Raw genomic sequence first — 24372 nt, forward strand, 5'->3', positions numbered from 1 at the left:
TTGAAATACTTAATCACTGTTGCAAATATGTTTTATCACCTGATCTGTATGAATCAGTAAATCAAAGCTCACATATTTGTCTCAAAACTTCAGCTCACAGATGTTAAGTCAAGCTAATAAGCAGCATCAATCATACCTCACTGAACAAGATTGTCTGCATTACAGACACTCTCCCTGTAATCCATCCATTATATGGAACAGCTGTTACAAATTATCAACCCCCTAGGACTGCTCTATTTAAGTGCTTCTGCAATAGCCCACTGTCTCCATTTCTCCAAATGAGTTAGATGGTGGCATCAGGATAGTACCAAGTTCACTGTCACCGTATGACAGCCGTCATCTTTCAGTCTGTGCTGAACTCCAATGGCACATTGCATAATGGTAAATGTTCTTCCTACAGTTGTATAGCAGAAATCCTCAGAGCATAAGCTAGTAGCCATCAGAAAACCACTGACAGTTCTTTCTCCACTATATATCAGTCATTGCCTAAGTTAAGCACTTAGTGTGTAATATTCATTCTTTTTCAAGTCCTTAGGAGAATACAGATTTGCTCATTTAGTTAAATATAAAATTAATGAGCCCAGATACATGTTTGTCAACTTTGGCTTATTTCCATGATCATGAAACACGTCTTGTAGAACATGTTGGTTTCCAGAAAAATCAAGAGAATCTAAATAAATAAAGCAAGTACAAATTTATACTGCAGAAGAAAATATTTTTTAAAGTGCCCTACTTAGAGTTTACCCATATATTGTCAAGGGTGCACCTGTCTTAAAGAGAATGACTTTATAAATGTGTTGTCCTAGTATATCATTGGGGATAACAATTTCAAATTTACTCTGTGATAGGTTTGTGAAAATAAGTTACAAGGATATCTATTAATCATTAATAAGTGAATAGTGAGACTGAACAAATGTAAAAGTCCATATAGCCACACTTTATTTTCTTGATGTTAGTCTGCATTGCAGAATTCTAATGACGCATACACAGTAAACCCAATATTGGATTTATAGAAAACTTTGTACAAACATGGTACTTCCCATATTTTAGCACCTCATATGGTATTTTCCTACAGAATTTCTTTAGCTCATCTGTTCTTAGTGTTTATGCAATAGTAGTTTAATAAATAAATTTCAGGATAGCATCTAGGTTGCTTGAAGTTTTAAATAAACAAGTTACCTATTTGTAGTTATTCTTACCAGTTTGTAAAAATACATCCTAAAATATCTGTTTTCCATTTCAGAAGGATCACCTTCAATGGATGGACAGCATTACTTTTATAGTGGACTATATAAAGTGTCTACAAGTGTCTACAACTTCAACTCATGTAAAACTACATTAAATATTTATGTCTACTTTACTGCCTGGAAATCTTGGTTAATTTACCTTTCACCTGAAGTTTGTGATAATTGACCAGGAAGTGTTTGTTTTTATAAAAAGAAAAAATATATATTAAATAAACATTTTAAACATAGTGCTCTAGAGAGTCTTACGTTGGCAATTAAAAGCTTCAGCCAAGAATGACAGAAGTCATTTTGGCTCACAACTCACCAGTCTGAACCTATTACAGAGCTACATACAAAATGAAGTCCTCAGAGTTCAAGTCTTCAAATGACAGTCACATATTCACAAATTATACTTATCAGGATCAATGTCATTAAATTTCTTTGTATAAGGCTTGTGTGGGGAAAGGATGGTTTAATTTTTGCTTTTGCTTACAATGCAAATAGAAAAATAATCATGCTCTAAATAAGACTGCAAGAGACCAGCATGCAAAGGATCCTCAGAAACTATCACTGTCGTTGAAACCATGCTGACAGAATCTACTGAAAAAGTAGCTTCCTGAAGCATCACAATTTACATTTGTTACAAAGCCTTACTGCTAAGAAAAAATACTCATACGTTTTTAATGATTTAGATTTTCCCCAAAACAGTCCTGCAGGCTTTGAGAGCTTCCATCAAATGTTTGCCTTATCGTTTCAATGGCTTCTTTCTTTGGACTTCTCTCATACGTTGAGTGGCTTCTGATTCACACTCAAAATAAAATCCAAATTCCTTGCCATTGCCTTCTAATCTGTCTATAAACTGGCACCTGCTAATCTTCCTGACATTATCACCTCCACTCTCCTCTTTCTTGAGTGTATGCTCCAATTGCCATACTCATTAACACTTAAAAATTTTCCCATTGCTGTTCTCTGCCTGGAAAACTCTTGCCCATATTGTTTATGTGGCTGGCTGGCTCCTTCTTATTTATTTCTCAACTCCCTATCAAATGTTGCCCACCTCTTCCCCATCCAATTTTCACTCCTTTTTTTTCTTCATTGCATTTGTTACTATCTGAAATTATCTTTCACTTGTTTATTGACTTTCTTCTCTTTAAAAGTCATAAGCAGGCACCTTCCCTATCTTGTTTACTACATTACCCTGAGAAAAGTGGTTTAATTGGCTCACAGTTCCACAGGCTGGACAGGGAGTATGGCTGAGGAGGCCTCAGGAAACTTTCAATCATGGTGGAATGCAAAAGGGAAGCAGGCACATCTTACATGGCCAGAGCTGGAGTAAGAGAGTGATGGCAGTGATGCTACACTTGTAAACAACCAGATCTCAGGAGAACTCACCATCAAGACAGCACCAAGGTGGATGGTGTTAAACCATGAGAAATTGCCTGCATGATCCAGTCACATCCCACCAGACCCTACCTCCAACAATAGGGATTACAATTTGACATGAGATTTGGGTGAGGACACAGATCTAAACCAGATTAACTATACAAATGAATGAATATGTAACCCCTTTTCCCCAAAGAGACTAATTACATTTTTAAAAATCAGACAAAGGAGGAAACATGAGAAGAATATGGAGCAGTCATTGAATAAACAATACTCATAGGCATTTAATATTAAATATATTGCCATGTCCGATAACTTGTCAATAAGACAAACCAGCAGATACTGTGAAATAAAAGGGTAAGATACCTGAGAATGGTGTGGTAGGAGAGGGTTTTTAGGAATTCCCTTTGAAGCTTGGCACTTCCACCTCTGTAAGTTCTTCAGAATTTTCTCACGCTGCATCCTACTTTCCACCTCACCCTGTTCTTTAGAGTGTGCCCGTGCCTGTGCACACACACACACACATATACACTCACAAGAAACATGATCCAAATATTAAAAATTAAATGCAGATAGCAAAGAATGATTCAGATGCTGGATTCTGGCTACAGGGAGTGTATAGCAAAGAAATTAGAAAATCTAAACCAAAGGCTTCAGTGTTCACTGACATTTTATGTGCAAGAGGGGAGTTGCTATACTATCAGTTGATATATCAACCAGCTGAGGACCTTATAATCTTGCCCAATTTGCAGCTACAGAGGCCCTAAGTTGTGGCCTAGAAGCCCTGCCATGTATACCTTCATCTCCACCTTGGGACAGGAAACCTCTGAAAGCTTCTTTAATCTACTTCATCGGGTGCTGCTTCTCATTTATGGAGCCTTGCCCTGAGTGTCACACAGATTCCGTTTAATTTGTGTGGTCACCAGCTACACCTAATTAAATTCCTACCTGAAATTGCTGACTTCCATGGTACCTCTCATGCCAACTTTTAAACTCAATTACTTCTGTTTCTGCACATGAGCAAACCATAAGGCATAAAGAATCAAATGAAACAGCACTGACTCAGCACCAATAAAATTGTGTTTTTCACTTCATACAGATTTTGATTTCTGTTCATCAATATCTCAGTTCATGAGTGATTCTCCATCATGTAGTCATCACAATGATTCCTGACCTTTTGAACCCTCTTCAGTCTCGAAATTAGCATCTTCTCACCCCTGTACTTCAGTATGATCAGAATGTATTTCGATAAAAATTAATTTTATTAAATTGAAAAGAAAACTTCTGAGATCCTCCTCCAGACTCTCCCTTTATTCTGCCAATATTCTTCCAATTTATCCAAGTATGAAATTTTGGAATTATGTTTCATTCTCATTATTTACTTTTCCTTTATTAAGCCTAATGTCTCAGTCCACCTCCAGTTCAAAAAAAAAAATGTACTGGTTTCCACCATCTACATAATTAAGTACAAGCTCATTGCCATGGTATTTAAGGTCTTCCCTTAACCAATTTTCCTACACCTTTATGGACTCTTGGTTCTCTGATCAAACTTAAGCCATCAGCTTCTCCTCTCTTCAAAATGCCTTAGATTTTTCAATCTTTTGGAATATTTGTTTACTTATTCCCTTTTTCTACCAACAAAATAGTTATCTTTTTCCTCTTTAACTACTAGCCCAGAGCAACTGTTTTCCTGGAAACCTCACTGAAAAACTCATCCCTCCAGCCTCAATATCTAACAAACTTTTTGAGTCCAAGAGATATGGAGTGAATTCCTAAGTCACTTAGCTGGAAAATGGCAAGGCCTGAATGAAAACGTATGTTTCATGGTAGCTACTCAGCCTTCATCTTTCTTTTTTTTTTTTCTTTTTATTATTATTATTATTATTATTATTCTGTAGGCTCTATGGTACATGTGTGCAACGTGAAGGTAAGTTACATATGTATACATGTGCCATGCTGGTGCGCTGCACCCACTAACTCCTCTTCTAGCATTAGGTATATCTCCCAATGCTAACCCTCCCCCCCCCCCGACCCCACAACAGTCCCCGAAGTGTGATGTTCCCCTTCCTGTGTCCATGTGTTCTCATTGTTCAATTCCAACCTATCAGTGAGAATATGCGGTGTTTGGTTTTTTGTTCTTGCGATAGTTTACTGAGAATGATGATTTCCAATTTCATCCATGTCCCTACAAAGGACATGAACTCATCATTTTTTATGGCTGCATAGTATTCCATGGTGTATATGTGCCACATTTTCTTAATCCAGTCTATCATTGTTGGACATTTGGGTTGGTTCCAAGTCTTTGCTATTGTGAATAATGCTGCAATAAACATACGTGTGCATGTGTCTTTATAGCAGCATGATTTATAGTCCTTTGGGTATATACCCAGAAATGGGATGGCTGGGTCAAATGGAATTTCTAGTTCTAGATCCCTGAGGAATCGCCACACTGACTTCCACAATGGTTGAACTAGTTTACAGTCCCACCAACAGTGTAAAAGTGTTCCTATTTCTCCACATCCTCTCCAGCACCTGTTGTTTCCTGACTTTTTAATGATTGCCATTCTAACTGGTGTGAGATGGTATCTCATTGTGGTTTTGATTTGCATTTCTCTGATGGCCAGTGATGGTGAGCATTTTTTCATGTGTTTTTTGGCTGCATAAATGTCTTCTTTTGAGAAGTGTCTGTTCATGTCCTTCGCCCACTTTTTGATGGGGTTGTTTGCTTTTTTCTTGTAAATTTGTTGGAGTTCATTGTAGATTCTGGATATTAGCCCTTTGTCAGATGAGTAGGTTGCGAAAATTTTCTCCCATTGTGTAGGTTGCCTGTTCACTCTGATGGTAGTTTCCTTTGCTGTGCAGAAGCTCTTTAGTTTAATTAGATCCCATTTGTCAATTTTGGCTTTTGTTGCCATTGCTTTTGGTGTTTTAGACATGAAGTCCTTGCCCATGCCTATGTCCTGAATGGTAATGCCTAGGTTTTCTTCTAGGGTTTTTATGGTTTTAGGTCTAACATTTAAGTCTTTAATCCATCTTGAATTGATTTTTGTATAAGGTGTAAGGAAGGGATCCAGTTTCAGCTTTCTACATATGGCTAGCCAGTTTTCCCAGCACCATTTATTAAATAGGGAATCCTTTCCCCATTTCTTGTTTTTCTCAGGTTTGTCAAAGATCAGATAGTTGTAGATATGTGGCATTATTTCTGACGGCTCTGTTCTGTTCCATTGATCTATATCTCTGTTTTGGTACCAGTACCATGCTGTTTTGGTTACTGTAGCCTTGTAGTATAGTTTGAAGTCAGGTAGTGTGATGCCTCCAGCTTTGTTCTTTTGGCTTAGGATTGACTTGGCGATGTGGGCTCTTTTTTGGTTCCATATGAACTTTAAAGTAGTTTTTTCCAATTCTGTGAAGAAAGTCATTGGTAACTTGATGGGGATGGCATTGAATCTGTAAATTACCTTGGGAAGGATGGCCATTTTCATGATATTGATTCTTCCTACCCATGAGCATGGAATGTTCTTCCATTTGTTTGTATCCTCTTTTATTTCCTTGAGCAGTGGTTTGTAGTTCTCCTTGAAGAGGTCCTTCACATCCCTTGTAAGTTGGATTCCTAGGTATTTTATTCTCTTTGAAGCAATTGTGAATGGGAGTTCACTCATGATTTGGCTCTCTGTTTGTCTGTTATTGATGTATAAGAATGCTTGTGATTTTTGTACATTGATTTTGTATCCTGAGACTTTGCTGAAGTTGCTTATCAGCTTAAGGAGATTTTGGGCTGAGACAATGGGGTTTTCTAGATATACTATCATGTCATCTGCAAACAGGGACAATTTGACTTCCTCTTTTCCTAATTGAATACCCTTGATTTCCTTCTCTTGCCTAATTGCCCTGGCCAGAACTTCCAACACTATGTTGAATAGAAGTGGTGAGAGAGGGCATCCCTGTCTTGTGCCAGTTTTCAAAGGGAATGCTTCCAGTTTTTGCCCATTCAGTATGATATTGGCTGTGGGTTTGTCATAAATAGCTCTTATTATTTTGAGATACGTCCCATCAATACCTAATTTATTGAGAGTTTTTAGCAGGAAGGGTTGTTGAATTTTGTCAAAGGCCTTTTCTGCATCTATTGAGATAATCATGTGGTTTTTGTCTTTGGTTCTGTTTATATGCTGGATTACATTTATTGATTTGCGTATATTGAACCAGCCTTGCATCCCAGGGATGAAGCCCACTTGATCATGGTGGATAAGCTTTTTGATGTGCTGCTGGATTCCGTTTGCCAGTATTTTATTGAGGATTTTTGCATCAATGTTCATCAAGGATATTGGTCTAAAATTCTCTTTTTTTGTTGTGTCTCTGCCCAGCTTTGGTATCAGGATGATGCTGGCCTCATAAAATGAGTTAGGGAGGATTCTCTCTTTTTCTATTGATTGGAATAGTTTCAGAAGGAATGGTACCAGCTCCTCCTTGTACCTCTGGTAGAATTCGGCTGTGAACCCATCTGGAAGATCTACCAAGCAAATGGAAAACAAAAAAAGGCAGGGGTTGCAATCCTAGTCTCTGATAAAACAGACTTTAAACCAACAAAGATCAAAAGAGACAAAGAAGGCCATTACATAATGGTAAAGGGATTAATTCAACAAGAAGAGCTAACTATCCTAAATATATATGCACCCAATACAGGAGCACCCAGATTCATAAAGCAAGTTCTGAGTGACCTACAAAGAGACTTAGACTCCCACACATTAATAATGGGAGACTTTAATACCCCACTGTCAACATTAGACAGATCAACGAGACAAAAAGTCAACAAGGATACCCAGGAATTGAACTCACCTCTGCACCAAGCAGACCTAATAGACATCTACAGAACTCTCCACCCCAAATAAACAGAATATACATTTTTTTCAGCACCACACCACACGTATTCCAAAACTGACCGTATACTTGGAAGTAAAGCTCTCCTCAATAAATGTAAAACAACAGAAATTATAACAAACTATCTCTCAGATCACAGTGCAATCAAGCTAGAACTCAGGATTAAGAAACTCACTCAAAACCGCTCAACTACATGGAAACTGAACAACCTGTTCCTGAATGACTACTGGGTACATAACGAAATGAAGGCAGAAATAAAGATGTTCTTTGAAACCAACGAGAACCAAGACACAACATACCAGAATCTCTGGGATGCATTCAAAGCAGTGTGTAGAGGGAAATTTATAGCACTAAATGCCCACAAGAGAAAGCAGGAAAGATCCAAAATTGACACCCTAACATCACAATTAAAAGAACTAGAAAAGCAAGAGCAAACACATTCAAAAGCTAGCAGAAGGCAAGAAATAACTAAAATCAGAGCAGAACTGAAGGAAATAGAGACACAAAAAACCCTTCAAAAAATCAATGAATCCAGGAGCTGGTTTTTTGAAAGGATCAACAAAATTGATAGACCGCTAGCAAGACTAATAAAGAAAAAAAGAGAGAAGAATCAAATAGATGCAATAAAAAATGATAAAGGGGATATCACCACCGATCTCACAGAAATACAAACTACCATCAGAGAATATTACAAACACCTCTACGCGAATAAACTAGAAAATCTAGAAGAAATAGATAAATTCCTCAACACATACACCCTCCCAAGACTAAACCAGGAAGAAGTTGAATCTCTGAATAGACCAATAACAGGAGCTGAAATTGTGGCAATAATCAATAGCTTACCAACCAAAAAAAGTCCAGCCTTCATCTTTCAAAACTTTCAAGTTTAACTTTTTATTTCTATCTTCACATGATAGTTCCTACAATCCTTTTAGGCCTTTTTTAAAATGAAGGTAGCAGTGGGGAGCACACAAAATATTCAGTCATGATTTGTGAAATGGGAATGCTCTAAAATTTTTTGCTCTAAAATTCTTTTTCTGATTTCCAATACTTTGTTGAACTTTGTGGTCATAGGAATATATTGCTATAATAGGACATCTTTAATAAGTCCCAAATGTCTATCTAAAAGTGATAATTTCATTATCCTATAGGAAAATTTTCAATCATTTAAGAAATTTTACTGCATATTGTGTTTACCTATCTGGCTGTTTGCTTCGGCCAGCTTTTCTGTCAGTTTTCCCAGTTGATTTGTCACTTTTAAATTCTAATGGATTTATTTGGAATAATTAGATAACTGGAGATCTTTTTTTCAGGTTACTTATGCTAATATAACCAGTCTTAGCAAATATAAGAAATTACTACTTTTAATCCTTTATAAACTAAAGGATTTCTCAGTTATCCTTTATATCTTAGAATGTGTCCACTTGTAGATAATATAAAGCCTAACTCAAATTGACTTAATAAAGAAATCCACTGATTTTCATGACAGGAAGTTAAGCAGGTGTTTTGATTGATTAATCTAGTGGCTCAACTTTTTAAGCAAGGGCCCACAGGTTTGTTTTGTCTCTCCACTCCATCATCTACAATTTTGGCCCTACACTAAGGCTGGTTTCCACTGTAATCACAGATTGACTTCCAGGAATAACAGAGGCTAAATCTTTCTTGTTCACATACAACAGGAGAATGAGCTAGTGTATCTCTCCCAAACTTCATACAAACATGCATCGTACCATCTGGTTATACCATTTTAGAGAATGTGCTTACTCCTGAACAAGTCTCTGTCACAAGAAGATTGCCGTGATCTGATTGGCTTAGGCCTAGCTTCCTGAACCATTCCTTAGCAGGGGCACATGAAATTGGCAGGACTGATATAGGCTAATCAAGGCCATTCATATAATGAGGATGAGACAGAGGGGTTAATTCCTTATACCACACTGAGACAAGTAGAGTGAATATTAGGGAGTCAACCACAAAGTCTACTTTATCTGTAGCATGCAGAGGTAGAAAAGCTACCTCAAAATTCATTTTCAATCAATAAAAAAATTATTTGCCCCTGCTCATAATTTTTAATCTTCTGATATCTACACGTCCTGTCTGTGCTGAATTATGTAAAGTAGTTTTATGTAGTAATGAATATCATGGAGTTAAAGCTCATATTCATATGCAAATAAGAATCAGAATAAAACCCCAGAGCCACTTAAGGAATGTTGTTTGACATTACCTTAGGTGAGTTATCTGAACTTTCTGAGGCTTTGCTTTTCATTTTTGGAAAAGGGGTATCAGTACCAAATTAACTATAAAAATTAGACAGAAAATATGTAACACTTGGCGCAATGCCTTCTACTTGATAGATGAGCATTAAGTCATTGTTATTTCAGTATTTTCCCCCTATTCCATTATCAGCTCCCCAGATGGTAGAGATTATTGAATATTCCAATGATAGTAAATTTCTTCCTTTTTGAATGTTTCATATATTTTCTCATTTATTTTGCTAAAATCAAATGTGATACATGCGTTCTTGTTTTCATTGATTTAAAAAAAGGGAGCAGTTTGAGATTGATATTGTCAAAGTTACAGACTAGTGAGAGGCCCAATCAGTGCTAAAATAGTATTTGTCATTTAGAAAGTACTTTGTACATACATTACCCTACGTATTTTTCACAATAATGATATAAGGTTGACATTATCATTCTCTTTATAAAATGCAAGGAAACTGGGACTTAATGAGGTTCAGAAATTTTGTTAAACCTTTTGCATGAAATAGTACTGAATAAAATTATTTTGACTCTTTGTCCAAATCTCTTTTCTTTAGATCATTTTTTCTTGAAATATAGAGTACATAAACATTTTCTAGGCATCTTGTACAAAATACAAATCCTGGGGCTCTAGTCATAGAAGTTGAAATTCAGTAGCTCTTGGGTACAGCTCATAAAATTTACATTCTTTTTTTAAAACATATCAGAAATTCTGTTGCTCATCACATTTTGAAAGTTACTAAGAGTCTATTCATTTTTGTTTAGGAAAACAGCATAGAAAGGTGGATATCTAATTAGTAACATTTAACAAATTTGAGAAAGCAGCATAATATAATCCTATTTTTAACATAAATTTAGAGTCTTCTTTCAGAATAATGCTGTAATTTTGTAAAGATGTATTACTTTTTCTCAGATTTTGATTGGCCCAAAGTAAAAACATGTATAAAAATTAAGTCAACGACTACACTAATCTGTTAAGCTAATAAAAATTATTAATTCAATGACTTATTACAAATCTATTTCATAACATACTATGTGCCATGCACTGTCCCCTAGGCCCTGGGAATACAATAGTGAGAAAAAAATACAAGCACAATTCCAGCCTTCCTGTACCTAAAATCTGAAGAGGAAAGCCACTACTAGTAAAATAGTCACACAAATAAATAGAAAGTTTTCACTGTGATTTCAACTACTGTATGAATGAGAGGTACATGGTACTATGAATGTATGCAATACAGGAATTTTACTTAGGCAAGACAGTCAGAGAAGTCTGCTCCAAGTGAAGCCTGAGCAAAGATTCAAAATGTGAAGCCTAAATAGGTGTTAAATAGGCAAAGTAAGGAGGGACAGGAGTTTCATGCCGAGGAATCAGGTTATGTGGGTGATAGATTAGATACAGGAATGGGTAGAAGGATAGATAATGATGATGGTAACAGATGAATAGACAGATAATAAAAGTTGAGCTTGATCAAATTAATTGAAAGCAAAATTGCTTTTGGAAAAAAAGGAAAGTAGAACTGTTTGTTTCTCATTTCCATTCTTGACTACCCCTGGTATAAAGGGTTGGTTACTCTCATGAGACTGAAAACAGTAGGAAAAGGTCACTTAGATTAGATTAGTAAATAGCAAACAAATGTAAGAAAGCCCTCCAGGCTTCATGAGTAACATAATGATGGTCAGAAAGTATCTGAGGAGAAGGTAAAGAAGGAATGACCCAATCCCACATGAAGTTGAACTCTGCCAGCCCGGGATGTCAAGAGTATATCAGGAGACATCATCTTGTATAAAAATAAATATTCTATCAATAATACCATACTTCCTAAATAAGGGTATACCATAATTCTTCATAACTTTATTATAAAGGTGAATACATCAGCTTTGCAGGTATTAATAGCTAATGTACTATGAAAAGTCTACTCACATTATTAAATATTATTTTTTATTGAAATATTTTCTCATGACTATTTCTACATATCCTTTTCCATTGAGTCAACACAAACTGGTCCTTTGTACTGGAAGGTTCATTGTAGATGAGTAAACCGCATGATAAAAATAAGAATTAGTCACCATGGCCTGAGTTTTTCAATTTATCTCTCTGCATTAATCTAATCTTCCAGACAGTAGCTAAACCTCTTTTTCACTTGGTATTAGGATGTGTTTAGGACATTGCTTCCATGATTGATTGCCATGCCTGCTTCCCTTTTTTCCAGAGCATATTCCTGCATGTGTTTGGAAGTGTCTGTCCTCAAACAGTATTTATAGGGTTAAAAATAAAACAATTGGATAACGAGCATATTTGGGATCAAAATTCTCACTTTAATTTTAAATGATTTAAAACAAAGACTTGTTTAATGTTTTGAATACCAGCAAGTTTAACTTTTCACTAAAAACTACTATATAGGAGAAACAACAGGGGTCAGGTAGGGTGGCTCGTGCCTGTAATCCCAGCACTTTGAGAGGCCAAGGTTTGGATTGCTTGAGGCCAGGAGTTTGAGACCACACTGGTCAACCTAGAGAGACCCCATCTCTATAAAAAAATTAAAAAATTAGCTGGGCATGGTAGCATGCACCTGTGTCCCTAGCTACTCAGGTGGCTGAGGCAGGAGGATCGCTTGAGTCCAGGAGGTCAAGGCAAGAGTGAGCTACAATCATGCCACTGCACTCCAACCTGGGCAACAGAATGAGACCATGTCTCTAAAAAAAGAAAAAGAGAAAAATGAAAAAGCAGGAAAGTCCTTAAAATCAAATAAAAATGAAAACAAACAATAGATGTATAAAGCAAACAGTAATGTATAACAATAGGTGTATTTGTTGAATCAGCAAGTCTCAGAATTTCACAGAAAATGTGATGTTATCTATGTGAGAAAAAGCCAGAAAAGTTGCTTGGCACAGAGATTTCATCTTAGCATTGTGCAGAGGCTCTAAGAAGCACTCCTCATGAAGGACTGAACAGTCACACCATAAGGACTCTACAGCCTGGCACCACTAGTTGCTGTCTACAAGGAGAATGAGCAATAATTTCACAAGAAGTCAATACACAACTTTCTGTTTATTAGCACATGAATTTATCATAATTGGACAAATTTGACCAGTTATCAAGACTAAAGCCTGTTCCTGCTTCAATAATTTTACCTTCAAAGCAGGAAGACTTTTTGCCTCTGTTTCTGAGGGAGGAATTTTCCACTTTCAAGTACTACTTCCTCATCTGAAAAATAATATGGTCGAACTAGATGACTCCAATTAATTTAAAAACTCTATGACTCTGTAACACTGCTGAATTAGTATATGAAATTGTAGGTCTTTATTTCATATTACCAGTATTATAGTAAGAGCCTTAAAGATTCCAAGGAGATATATATATATGTACACATATACATTTTATTCACTTTTCAGCTTTAAAAGACAATTGCTTCTCGAAGGAAGATTTTCTGACTGAACATTAAATCAACAGAAAGAGTTGATCTGGTATCAGTCTGCAATGCTGGGGAACCCTTGATTGAGGCTAGATTGAATCCATGAGAACATGGCTTCTGCTCAGGGCTTTTGGTTTGTCATTTGCTCAGCAGTCCTCACCACGAAGAAATGAACACACTCTGCCCATTTTTCAAAACTGACTATTTCCAAATACAGTATTTAATTTAGTGCTCCTTTATAATAGCATTGTCCCTGAGGAGGAAAAAATACTTGTCAGATTACTGGCCATTTGACACTGAATCATTATAACCAAGTATAAAATTTAATGAGATTTCTACTAAATGAGTGGCATTTGTATATCATCTGGACTGTCACACATTTGTCATCACTGAGACGTTTGCTTATTAATCTATCTTCAACAATGCCTTATGTAAATTAGCTGAAAAAGCCTTTTAGGAGAACCTTTCCTCCCTGATTTATTTTAAAAAGTCAAAAAATAGCAAAAGGAGAATCATTAACAGGCCTTAAAAAACAAAGATACTGACTATATTAATAGGTTGATGTAATTGGCTCCTAAATATATACAAGAAGCTTATGCCAGGCAGCATTCAGAATATGATGTATAAAAATATTTTTTCAGAAATAAAGCATTGATAAGCCAATTCTAATATTATAACAGTAAATCTTGTTTTCACCTTTTTATGCTTAAAATTTTATTTTATCTCTCTTAGAAGGTAAATCACACTGCCAATTATTCGGAATATCTGTATGTTAATATATTCATAAAAGTATTTCAGATTTACCATCATTTAGAAAAGTTAGCTGTCCATAGGCTATAATGCTCTCAGTTTCTAATAAGGATGATCCTTATTATTAAATCATATGAAAGGATTATTTTCTTCATTCATGAAGCTAGTCTGTCATTTTTATTACTGCTCTAAACTTGGATGAAAAAAACCCTGTTAACCCAAATATATTTTGATTTAACAAAAATGAAACTTAAATTGCATCTCCATCTAATATAATTATCATATTTTAAAACATCCTTTTACTTGTTAATTGCTATACAACATTCCACACTCAAAATACAACTCCTCTATCCTTTCTTCCTTCATTTATTTTTCTTTCTTTTTTTCCCTTTCTTCATCTTTCCCTCTACAAATATTTATTGAGGGTCTAAATGTATGTCAAGCACCATGTTGGATGTTCAGACAAGTGGAAGTTACAGAAGAATAAATAGGCAGTTTAACGGCTGCCTAATATTTCATTATGAGAATTTAGAATTTAAACATTACATGATTATTGGGCAATTTGTTGTTTACAATGGTTTATAATTATAAATAATTACACAGCCACAATCAGCACCTTGGTTGTATAAATCTTTGTCCCTCTCACTAATTATTTTCTAAGAACCATATTTGGGCAAATAGACAAATATCAAAAAGAATAAAGAGGATTTATTATGTTGTAAATTATATATTTTGTTCCAGCTGAAAGTTTAAAAATTATTTCGATTATTACCTATTATGAAAGCAATATACCCTTCTTTAAGAGGGCTAATTTAAACATTTTCATAGAACTTTAATACTCAGACAGGCAAATAATTTTATTTAAATTAACAGAGTTGTGTTCCACAGTGTTTCCCACTGAGCCTTGCGCATAGGCGGTTGTTAAATGCTCTTCGAAGAGATGAATAAACAGAATGGAGGGAATGAAACAGAATAAATGTAACAACATAGAAGAGCTTAGTAAATGAGTTTGTTGGCAATTATTCCTATATGGACACATTAGCTAAATTTCAAGTCTTTTTCATAATATTTGAGGGTCCTCCTGACAGAGTGTCATACTGATGAAAACACTCTTTAGGCAAGTTCCAGTTAGCCATTGCTGCCCCAAAACTTATTAGCTTAAAACATCAATCTGTTATTTTCTATCATGATTTTAGCAGCTGACAGGCCAGGCAATTCTTGCTCGATTTTCTCATGTAGATGCTGGCTGAAGCTGGAGTCATCTGAAAGCTTCTTTTGTTTATTTTTAATTCACAAATAATTGTATGTATTCAGGAAGTACATAGTGATGCTTTGGTACATATACTGTACAGTGATCAGATCAAGGTAATTAGCATATTCATCATCTAAAACATTTATCATTTCTTTGTGTTGGGAACATTCAATATCCTCATTATTACTATTTAAAACTATGGATATTGTTAACTATAGTCATCCTACAGTGGTCTATAGTCCTAGAACTTATTCCTTCTGTCTGGCTGTACTTTTGCATCCTTTAACAAATCTCTCCCTATGCTATTCTCCCCCTTTCCCTTCCCAGCTTCTAGTGTCCTCTGTCCCTTCTACTTCTATGAGATCCTTTTTTTTTAGCTTTCACATATAACTGAGAACATATGGTGTTTAACTTTCTCTTCCTGGCTTATTTCACTTAACATAATGTCCTCCAGTTCCATCCATGTTGCCACAAATGACAGAATTACATTCTTTTTATGGCTGAATAGTATTCCGTGGTGTATATATATCATATTTTCTTTATCCATTCATCTGTTGTTGGACTCCTAGGTTGATTCCATATCTTGGCTATTGTGAATAATGCTGCAATAAACATAAGGGTAAAGATGTCTCTGATATACTGACTTCCTTTTCTTTGGATAAATGCACAATAGTGGGATTGCTGGATCACATGGCAGTTCTCTTTGTAGTTTTTTGAGGATCCTCTGTATTGTTCTCCATAGTGGCTGTACTAGTTTAAGTTCCCACCAACAGTGTGTCAGACTTCTTTTCTCTCCACATTCTCACCAGCAATCATTTTTTTTGTTCTTTTGATGATAGCCATCCTAACTGGGGTGAGATGATACTTCACGGTGGTTTTGATGTGCATTTCCCTGATTATCAGTGATGGTGACCATTTCTTTCATATTTTGTTGGTCATTTGTGTGTCTTCTTTTAATAAATGTCTTTTCAGATATGACTGGTTTTTAATAGCATTGTTTGTCTATTTGCTGTTGAGATGTTTGAGTTCCTTGTGTATTCTGGATATTAATCCCCTTTCACGTGAATAGTCTGCAAATATTTTCTTCCATTCTGCAAGTTGTCCTTTCATTCTGTTGATTATTTCATTTGCTGTGAGGAGCTTTTTAGTTTGGTATAATCCTATTTGTTTATTTTTGCTTTTGTTGCCTGTGCTTTTGAGATCTTATTCATAAAATCTTTTCCAAAACCAAGGTCCTGAAGCACTTCCTCTATATTTTTTTCTGGTAGTTTTATTGTTTCTGGTCTTACAGTTAGCTCTTTGATACATTTTGAATTGATTTTTGTATGAGGTGAGGGGTGGGAAGTCTAGTTTCATTCATCTGCATGTGAACATCCAATTTTTCCAGAACCATTTATTGAAGAGACTGTTCTTTCCCTAATGAGGTCTGATCCGAAGGCCTCTTCACTGACATGTCTGGTGCCTGGGCTTGGATGGCTAGAATAGCTGGACGCAAGTTGTATCTCTCTCTCCACAGACCTCTCTAAATGGCTAACTTGGACTTCTTCACAGAATGGCAATTTCCATGTAATTGGACTGACAACTGTCTTTTCCTATAAAAAGCATTCCAGGAAACCTGTGGTAAAGATGCAAAGCTTAACCTCAACTCAAAATTCATACACAGTCATTTCTACCATTGTCTACTGGGTCAAACAGTCACAGGCCAGCTCAGATTTAAGGAGGTGAAAAAATTGACTCCACCGTTCAATGGCAGAATGGCTTGCATGTTCAGGGAGTAAAGGAAGCGATAGTGGCCACCTTACACACAGGCAGACTCAAAGTGATTAATGCTTTCTTCAAATGCCATCTCTATCTCTACCACATAAAGTGTGGCTGTATGTGTTCCCTAACACATAGTTTTTCTCTTTCTTTCTTCAGTTGAAGATACTTTCTAAATTAACAGTGAAAACAGTAAAGGTCTCTGTACTCCTTGCTTCCTTCCACAAATTAGGATTTACAATCACATCCAAATTTAAATCTCAGCTGTGCTGTTCCCTAGCAGAGTGATTTGAGCAAATAACTTCTCATTAGAATGAACTCTCTGGTACCCAGTGCCTACCATAAAACTTAACATATAATAAGGTTATTGACTAAATAATTTATTATTATTTATTAACTAAGTAATCTCTTTGAGATTCCATTACCTCCTCTATGAAATGGGGATAACAATGCCCACCTCACAGTGACAAAGAAGTAAATGAACAATTTAATGTTTGCAAACACTTAGTAAGCACCTTAATACAGTACAATACAGTGAGATTATCACAGCTATTAGTATTATTATAGTTAATATTCTTCTCACTATTATATCATTATAATGTATTGTAGATGCTCCTCCACATTCCTGTCACCACAGTCTAAAAACTTGTTAGACATCTTCTTCGACACCTGGATCTCATTTATTTTCTTTACTCTATCCTTAGTTGCTATTTTAGTGGCTTCAACATTGATATTGGGCAATGCAATAGACATATTTTTTCATAAATCCTAGACCTTATAAACCCTGTAATAATATTCTCAACTTTGCTTTAGATAAACAAAAACTAACTTCTTACTCAAAACTACCCTACCTCTAAAATCACAAATCTGTCAATTTTCTCTTGCAACACAATTCCTACTCTTATATTTTCCTCCCATAACAATCCAGTCTCCTTGACTCCTTTCTTTTATTCTAGTCTGTCAGCCCCATTCTGGCTTCATCTGACTTGACTCCACGGTTACCCACAGCATTGTCATATTTGATGATAAACAATATCAGAATTACAAACTCCCAAGCCTGAATGGACCCTACTGACTGCTTTCCTGGTCTGAGTCCTGACTTTCCTATCTTTACTGAATTGGTCAGTTTCACTTCAAAATGATACCGTCTAACCAAACTTGAACTCTAGTACTATTCTAGAATCTTTGTGTTTTCTCTTCATTGCATCCTTCCACTTTTATCATGTGCTATTCCAAAACTTTCTTGTGATCCTCTGGCCCCATCTAATTTCCCACAATCACCCTAACTTCTGTAGACAGTATTATATTCTTAAGTTTGAAAAATGAGTACCTTCCAAAATGAGTTCTCTCAATGTTTCCCCTTACCATCTCGAAAACTTTAATTATTTTGCTTCCTTCATTTATCTTAAAGGAAAAAATAGTCATTTCTTCTCAAGGTTGCCCTATAAACCTTTGCCCACAATTCCAACTTTCGGTCACCTTCCTGATAGAATAGTCTCTATCTTCTATATCTTTAGTCTCTTGCATCTGCTGGTGGTTCTACTCACGTTAAAAAAAAAAAGTTCATTCCTTATTTTCTAAAAATGTCATTTGCCCCAATTAGGCTTTTAAACTTTTTCTCCATCTTACTGAACCTGTGTTGTTGATACTCTCTTTTCAAAGGTCTTCACCAACTCCTCCATCTGTTCAGCATGCAACCATTTCTTAGCGTTTAGCTCATGTTTCTTAATCACCAAATCCAGAGAGCACTTGCTACATAAAGACCAACTCAGAAAATACTTAAAATACTTAAGTTTTTGAAATTTAAAATACTTAAGTTTTTGAAATTCAAAATAAAGCATTATTGTGACTTTAATTGCCCATACTATGAAATGGAAGAACTGGCATTGCTTTGTAGCCACTAAAATATAAATACTTGTGCATTTTTAAAATACTATTCAAAATCACCACTAGAAATAAAAACACAATGGCACATTTCTCCTTAAATCTGACTATAATTGGTTCTTAAAGATGAAGTCCATCTTTAAGTATGACAGATTAGTCAATAATATTCTATACCATTCTTTCATAATCAAAAGGGAATTAATCCTCTTTTATTCACTATCTCCCCACTCCTACCAAGAAAAAAAGGAAGCTAATCATAGATCACAGTCTCCTTTGAACTCCCTATAGAACTTTACGTATGCATCATGTCTGGCATATGTCCTTACCTTGTCTATACTATCATTATTTCAGAACCTTTTGTATCTCCCTTGTTAAAGTCTAAGCTATGTGTACTTGATAGTACACATCACAGGGCTTGTACACTGTATGTTCTCTGAACATGAACATTAGCTCTATCCACTTGTAGTATTTTAGTAAGGATGAGATTTTTTTTGTCTCTGATAGCATTGCCTATCATTTTCTGTTGCTGCCTCTGTAAACTGATTGATTTCAGCAGCTGCATTTGATACTGGCATTCACATCTTTGTGTTTGTTTCTCATTATTTTTTTCTTTTTCTATAAAATATAATGCTAATTGGTAAATGCCTCTGGGCACACAGTATCAGAAAGAAATCAAATGTACAATCAGGTTTCCCTCAGAAATCCTAGACTCCAACTTGCATCCATGACTTTTTTTGTCAATTTTAATTACTAAATTCATATTTCATTAAGATGATTACACAGTTTGATGTGCTACATATTGGAAATATAATTTCTCATGGCTCCCGACAATAATTTGTGCTTAACTTTATCCATTGCCTTTGACCTATAGGTCCCCCAGGCCCACCTGGGATAGTAATTGTTGAGGAAATCACCGAAAGTACAGCCACACTGTCCTGGAGCCCAGCAGCTGACAACCACAGCCCAATCTCCTCCTACAACCTTCAAGCTCGCAGCCCATTTTCCCTGGGCTGGCAAACAGTAAAGACAGGTAAGAGGCACTAAAGCAACATCAGATATAACCAGAATTGCCTTCTATCTCATAAGCTATATTGGCTAAGATCTTACTAGGATCTTTTTTGGATTCTGAAATCTCTTTGTTATTTATTACAATATTGACAACTCTTTGCTTCTTTTTATGAACTTGAGAAGAACGAGGTACCTTGCTTTCCTCTTTTCAGTTCCCAAAGAGGGACCATATCATGTTGGCTTATTTGTTTGTTGAAATAACCTTAAACTCACATAGAAGTTGCAAAAATAGTAGAGTTCCTGTGGACCCATTCCCCAGCTTCCCGCCATGATAAAATCTTACATAACCATAGTATGATTACCAAATCAGGAGATGATGTTGGTGAATTGATGTTAACTAAGCTTCAGATCTTACTAGAATCTTACTAGTTTTGATATGCAATTGTTTTGTGTATACTTATATGAGATTCTATGAAATTTTATTATGTAGACTCAAGTAACCACTGAGACAATCAGGATATAGATCAGTTTCATTAGCTCAGTTCCCTGTGCTACTCCTTTTTAGTCATACACCTGTTTTATTTATAAAAAGAAAATCTAGTGGCTGGCAAGATGGCTGAACAGGAACAGCTCTGGTCTGCAGCTCCCAATGAGATCAATGCAGAAGGTGGGTGATTTCTGCATTTCCAACTGAGGTACTAAGCTCATCTCACTGGGACTGGTTAGACAGTGGTTGCAGCCCATGGAGGCAAGCTGAAGCAGGGTGGGGCGTTGCCTCACCCAGGAAGCATAAGAGGTCAGAGAACTCCCTCCCCTAGCCAAGGGAAGCTGTGAGGGACTGTGCCATGAGGAACAGTGCACACCAGCCCAGATACTACACTTTTCCCAGAGTCTTCACAACCCACAGACCAGGAGATTCCCTCAGGTGCCTATGGTACTAGAGCCCTGGGTTTCAAGCAGAAAACTGAGCAGCCATTTGGGCAGACACTGAGCTAGCTGCAGGAGTGTTTTTTCATACCCCAGTGGCGCCTGGAATGCCAGTGAGACAGAACCATTTGCTCCCCTAGAAAGGGGGTTGATGCCAGGGAGCCAAGTGGTCTAGCTCAGCAGATCCCACCCCCATGGAGCCCAGCAAGCTATAAGATCCACTGGCTTGAAATTCTCAACAGTCTGAAGTTGACCTGGGATGCCTGAGCTTGGTCGGGGGGAGGGGTGTCCACCATTACTGAGGATTGAGTAGGGGGTTTACCCTCACAGTGTAAACAAAGCCACCTGGAAGTTTGCAATGAGCAGAACCCACTGCAGCTCAGCGAAGCTGCTGTAGGCAGACTGCCTCTCTAGATTGCTCCTCTCTGGGCAGGGCATCTCTGAAAGAAAGGCAACAGCCCCAGTCAGGGGCTTATAGATAAAACTCCCATCTTCCTGGGACAGAGCACCAGGGGGAAGGGGAAGCTGTGGGCGCAGCTTCATCAGACTTAAATGTTCCTGCCTGCCAGCTCTGAAGAGAGCAGCAGATCTTTCAGCACAGTGCTCGAGCTCTGCTAAGGGACAGACCACCTCCTCAAGTGGGTCCCTGACCCCCGTGCCTCCTGACTGGGACACAACTCCCAGCAGGGAGTTGTGACCGACACCTCATAAAGGAGAGCTCTAGTTGGCATCTGGCAAGTGCCCCTCTGGGACTAAGCTTCCAGAGGAAGAAACAGACAGCAATCTTTGCTGTCCTGCACCCTCTGCTGGTGATACCCAGGCAAACTGGGTCTGGAGTGGACCTCCAGCAAACTCCAGCAGACCTGTAGCAGAGGGATCTGACTGTTAGAAGGAAAACCAACAAACAGCAAGGAATGGCATCAACATTAACAAAAAGGACGTCCACAGAAACCCCATCCAAAGATCACCAACATCAAAGACCAAAGATAGATAAATCCATGAAGATGAAGAAAAAAACCGCACAAAAAGGCTGAAAATTCCAAAAACCAGAATGCCTCTTCTCCTCCAAAGGATCACAACTCCTCGCCAGCAAGGGAACAAAACTGGACGGAGAATGAATATGACGAATTGACAGAAGTAGGCATCAGAAAGTGGGTAATAACAAACTCCTCCAAGCTAAAGGAGCATGTTCTAACCCAATGCAAGGAAGCTAAGAACCTTGAAAAAAGGTTAGATGAATTACTAACTAAAATAACCAGTGTAGAGAAGAGCATAAATAACCTGATGGAGCTGAAAAACACAGCACGAGGACTTTGTGAAGCATACACGAGTATCAATAGCCAAATCGATCAAGCGGAAGAAAGGATATCAGAAATTGAAGATCAACTTAATGAAATAAAGTGTGAAGACAAGATTAGAGAAAAAAGAATGAAAAGGAATGAACAAAGCCTCCAACAAATATGGGACTATGTGAAAAGACCAAACATACGTTTGATTGGTGTACCTGAAAGTGACAGGGAGAAGGGAACCAAGTTGTAAAACACTCTTCAGGATATTATCCAGGAGAACTTCCCCAACCTAGCAAGACAGGCCAACATTCAAATTCAGGAAATAGAGAGAACACCACAAAGATACTCCTCAAGAAGGGAAACCCCAAGACACATAATCATCAGATTCACCAAGATTGAAATGAAGGAAAAAATGTTATAGGCAGCCAGAGAGAAAGGTCGGGTTACCCACAAAGGGAATCTCATCAGTCTAACAGTGGATCTCTCTGCAGAAACCCTACAAGCCACAAGAGAGTGGGGGCCAATATTCAACATTATTAAAGAAAGAATTTTCAACCCAGTATTTCATATCCAGCCGAACTAAGCTTTATAAGAGAAGGAGAAATAAAATTCTTTACAGATCAGCAAATGCTGAGAGATGTTGTCACCACCAGGCCTGCCTTACAGGAGATCCTGAAGGAAGCACTTGATATGGAAAGGAAAAACCGATACAGCCACTGCAAAAACATACCAAATTGTAAACACCATCGACACTATGAAGAAACTGAATCAACTAACAGGCAAAATAACCAGCTAGCATCATAATGACAGGATCAAATTCACACATAACAATATTAACCTTAAATATAAACGGGCTAAATGCTCCAATTAAAAGACACAGACTGGCAAATTGGATAAAGAGTCAAGACCCATCAGTGTGCTGTATTCAGGAGACCCATCTCATATGTAAACACACACATAGGCTCAAAATAAAGGGATGGAGAAAGATTTGCCAAGCAAATGAAAAGCAAAAAAAAGCAGGGGTTGCAATCCTAGTCTCTGATAAAACTGGCTTTAAACCAACAAAGATCAAAAAAGACAAAGAAGGGTATTACATAATGGTAAAGGTATCAATGCAAAAAGAAGAGCTAACTATCCTAAATATATATGCACCCAATACAGGAGCACCCAGATTCATAAAGCAAGTCCTTAGAGACCTACAAAGAGACTTAGACTCCCACACAATAATAGTGGGAGACTTTAACACCCCACTGTCAATATTAGACAGAGGAACAAGATAGAAAATTAACAAGGATATTCAGGACTTGAACTCAGCTCTGGACCAAGCAGACCTAATAAACATCTACAGAACTCTCCACCCCAAATCAACAAATATACATTTTTCTCAGGATCACATCACACTTATTCTAAAATTGACCACATAATTGGAAGTAAAACACTCCTCAACAAATGCAAAATAATGGAAGTAATAACAAACAGTCTCTCACACCATAGTGCAATCAAACTAGAACTCAGGATTGAGAAACTCACTCGAAACCACACAACTACATGGAAACTGAAAAACCTGCTTCTGAATGACCACTGGGTAAATAATGAAATTAAGGCAGAAATAAATAAGTTCTTTGAAATCAATGAGAACAAAGAGACAACATACTAGAATCTCTGGGACACAGCTAAAGCAGTGTTTAGAAGGAAATTTATAGCACTAAATGCCCACTGGAGAAAGTGGGAAAGATCTAAAATCAACACCCTAAAATCACAATTAAAAGAACTAGAGAAGCCAGAGCAAACAAATTCAAAAGCTAGCAGAAAACAAGAAATAACTAAGACCACAATAGAAATGAAGGAGATAGAGAAACAAAAACCCTTCAAAAAATCAGTGAATCCAGGAGCTGGTGTTTTGAAAAGATTAATAAAATAGATAGACCACTAGCCAGACTAATAAAGAAGAAAAGAGAGAAGAATCAAATAGACAGAATAAAAAATGATAAAGGGGATATCACCACTGATCCCACAGAAATACAAACTACCATCAGAGAATACTGTAAACACCTCTATGCAAATAAACCAGAAAATCTAGAAGAAATGGATAAACTCCAGGACACCTATACCCTCCCAAGAATAAACCAAGAAGAATTTGAATCCCTGAATAAACCAATAACAAGCTCTGAAACTGAGGAAGTAGTTAATAGCCTAACAACCAAAAGAAGCCCAGGACCAGACAGACTCACAGCCTATTTCTACCAGAGGTACAAAGAGGAGCTGGTACCATTCCTTCTGAAACTATTCCAAACATTAGAGAAAGAGGGACTCCTCCCTAACTAATTTTATGAGGCCAACATCATCCTGATA

At 36.9% G+C, this 24372-nt stretch overlaps 1 protein-coding gene across 1 annotated transcript in view; it reads left to right on the forward strand.

Moving 5' to 3' along the window:
* Window positions 1-24372, forward strand: part of CNTN5 (contactin 5) — a 1356469-nt gene that overhangs the window by 1232176 nt on the left and 99921 nt on the right. Inside the window, exon 17 of the mRNA XM_054524966.2 lies at window positions 19668-19826. Within this exon, the coding sequence (XP_054380941.1) occupies window positions 19668-19826 (159 nt within the window). The remainder of the gene's footprint in view (window positions 1-19667; window positions 19827-24372) is intronic.

This window comes from Pongo abelii, chromosome 9 (assembly GCF_028885655.2).
Source record: "Pongo abelii isolate AG06213 chromosome 9, NHGRI_mPonAbe1-v2.0_pri, whole genome shotgun sequence".
NCBI lineage: Eukaryota > Metazoa > Chordata > Mammalia > Primates > Hominidae > Pongo > Pongo abelii.